The sequence below is a fragment of the Octopus bimaculoides genome, chromosome 6 (genome assembly GCF_046866305.1).
Source record: "Octopus bimaculoides isolate indiv1 chromosome 6, ASM4686630v1, whole genome shotgun sequence".
Lineage (NCBI taxonomy): Eukaryota > Metazoa > Mollusca > Cephalopoda > Octopoda > Octopodidae > Octopus > Octopus bimaculoides.
Window position 1 is genome coordinate 32,807,687 of NC_142933.1, and position 2,100 is coordinate 32,809,786.

At 35.8% G+C, this 2,100-nt stretch overlaps 1 protein-coding gene across 2 annotated transcripts in view; it reads left to right on the forward strand.

Moving 5' to 3' along the window:
- Nucleotides 1–619, forward strand: part of LOC106868111 (angiotensin-converting enzyme) — a 46,323-nt gene extending 45,704 nt beyond the window's left edge. For both annotated transcript variants that reach the window (XM_014913233.3, XM_089353697.1), the window contains exon 12: nucleotides 14–619. In XM_014913233.3, the coding sequence (XP_014768719.1) occupies nucleotides 14–191 (178 nt within the window). In that variant the 3' untranslated portion in view covers nucleotides 192–619. The remainder of the gene's footprint in view (nucleotides 1–13) is intronic.
- The last annotated feature ends 1,481 nt before the right edge of the window (nucleotides 620–2,100 follow it).

Consider the following 2,100-nt stretch of genomic DNA (forward strand, 5'->3'; position numbering starts at 1 on the left):
CTATATTTTACAGAGATTTCATGGAACTCGGTTCCAGTTTTTCATGGCCTCAATCTCTGAAGAGGTTAACTGGAACGGCAACAATTTCATCTCGACCAATCTTGAATTATTTTTACCCTTTATATACTTGGCTGAAAAACATCAACGACAGACAGTCAAACGATTTGAAGCAAGAAAAGAAATCTGTTTGATACCCTACTGAACTATAGAGTTCAACCTTACTGGAACTGAGGATTTTCTTTGAAATCGTGTATTTTTTTTAAATGTTCTCATAAATAGCGACAGAACTGTCAATACCCACTTTTAACTGTACAATTCGAATGAAATATTTATATGACCTATACATACTGAACAACAGACACACATGCATACACTATCTCTACGAAAGAACAAATCTGCAACATGAAGACAAAGCACGTTTATATAATTGAGCAAATGTAACTAACTTCAATTTTGCGTATTGTTTTCGTTAATTGTTTTACAGTTTTTGTTTCTGAAAATGCATTGCAGATGACAGCAACAATAATATCAACATCAGCTGTAATAATAGCAGTCTAACTTCATAATTACGTTATGTACTCTCAATAAAATCTCCTGTTACGCAACAAAAATGTTAAAATGCCTATGTCTCCTTATTTGAATCGAAATTTGCAAATATATTTTCTCAGTATGTATTTTTAGCTGCTTTCTTGTCGTTCCTTGTAAATATACTCGTGTCTTGAAATAAATATAGTTCTTTTAGGGAAAATATCACATTACTGGTATAACTATATAAAATATTGGATTCAAATTTTGGCACAAAACCAGAATTACCCATAAAACTATATTACTTTGAAATGTATTCAATGTATAGTTGCAGCCATATTAGAAACGATCTACATGTAGAGTACAACAGTGAGAATATAGTCGCTTTATTAAAGATGGCTTCGCTGAAATATAGTAAGAACTAGCAGAAGTACCCGGCGTTGCTCAGGTATTAAATACTCGACAATGGTCTTTTTTTTGTTGTTGACCATCTCTTTGAATATTTTTTGCGTTAAGATGCAAACATTGACATTAAGGAAGAAATGATTTTTCCCATAGACCATAAATAAAGTAGTAACAACAGTGTGAAAACCCTGGAGAAGCCACAAGAGCATCTCAGGAGGTGCAACAACTTAATGTAAAGCAGCCTTGAAAAGGGCCGTGTTATCGTTCTCACAGTAGACCTGAAAAGGATTGTTAACCGTTCACAGGTATAAACGCCCTTTTTCGTTCACATGAAAAGCAGTGGGTGCAGTGATGCCAAAACACAAGCCAACTGCAAGGAGATTGAGAAGTTGTAGCGGACAAAATGAAAATAAGACTTAAGAAAAACAGGTGATTTTGAAAGAATGGCAACAATAGTACTCACTCACCATAAACCTGTTCGGTCTAAAGTTGGATGCAACATCTTCTTTTCCAGGATCTTTGACACAAAATGTCTTTTCCTTTGTCATCCTGCTGGGTACTGTGCCTTCCTGCAAGCACTCATCTGTTGTGCTATTCTTTCATGGAGCTCTCTCAGCTTTTTCATCCAATTCCCTTGGATCCCATCCGGTCCTGGGCTCTTCCAATTTGGAAATTTTCTTATCTGCGTTTTTATCATTTCTGTTGTCACCTTTGTGTCTTATTGGCCGTCTGCATTTCTTAACCTATCCTGGATTTCATGCAGCCACTCTGCTTCATCAGTATGCTCTACCGGTTGGTCCCAGATCTCTCTCCAGAATGCCTTGCTTTCTTCTGCATCTGGTATCATTGTTATGTTATTTTCCCATCTAGTTCCTGAAACAGTTTCTTCTGATTTGCTTCAAACAATCTATTTTGCCTGAACTCTTTTCCTACTGTTCTATCTTTCCAGTTTTGCTTTGATTACTACTACTCTTTGTTTCATTTCTTCCAATATCACATCATAACCTTTATCTCTTATTCTATATGTTCTTTCCTTCATTATTCTTGTGCTTCCGATCTGCAATTCCCCTCTTCTCAATCTATCAACTTGTCTTAAATGCCTTTTTAACTTCGTTTCTCACAAATTTGTCTGCGCCAGTATGGTTTTTACCCTCTGTTTAGTTCTTTTCT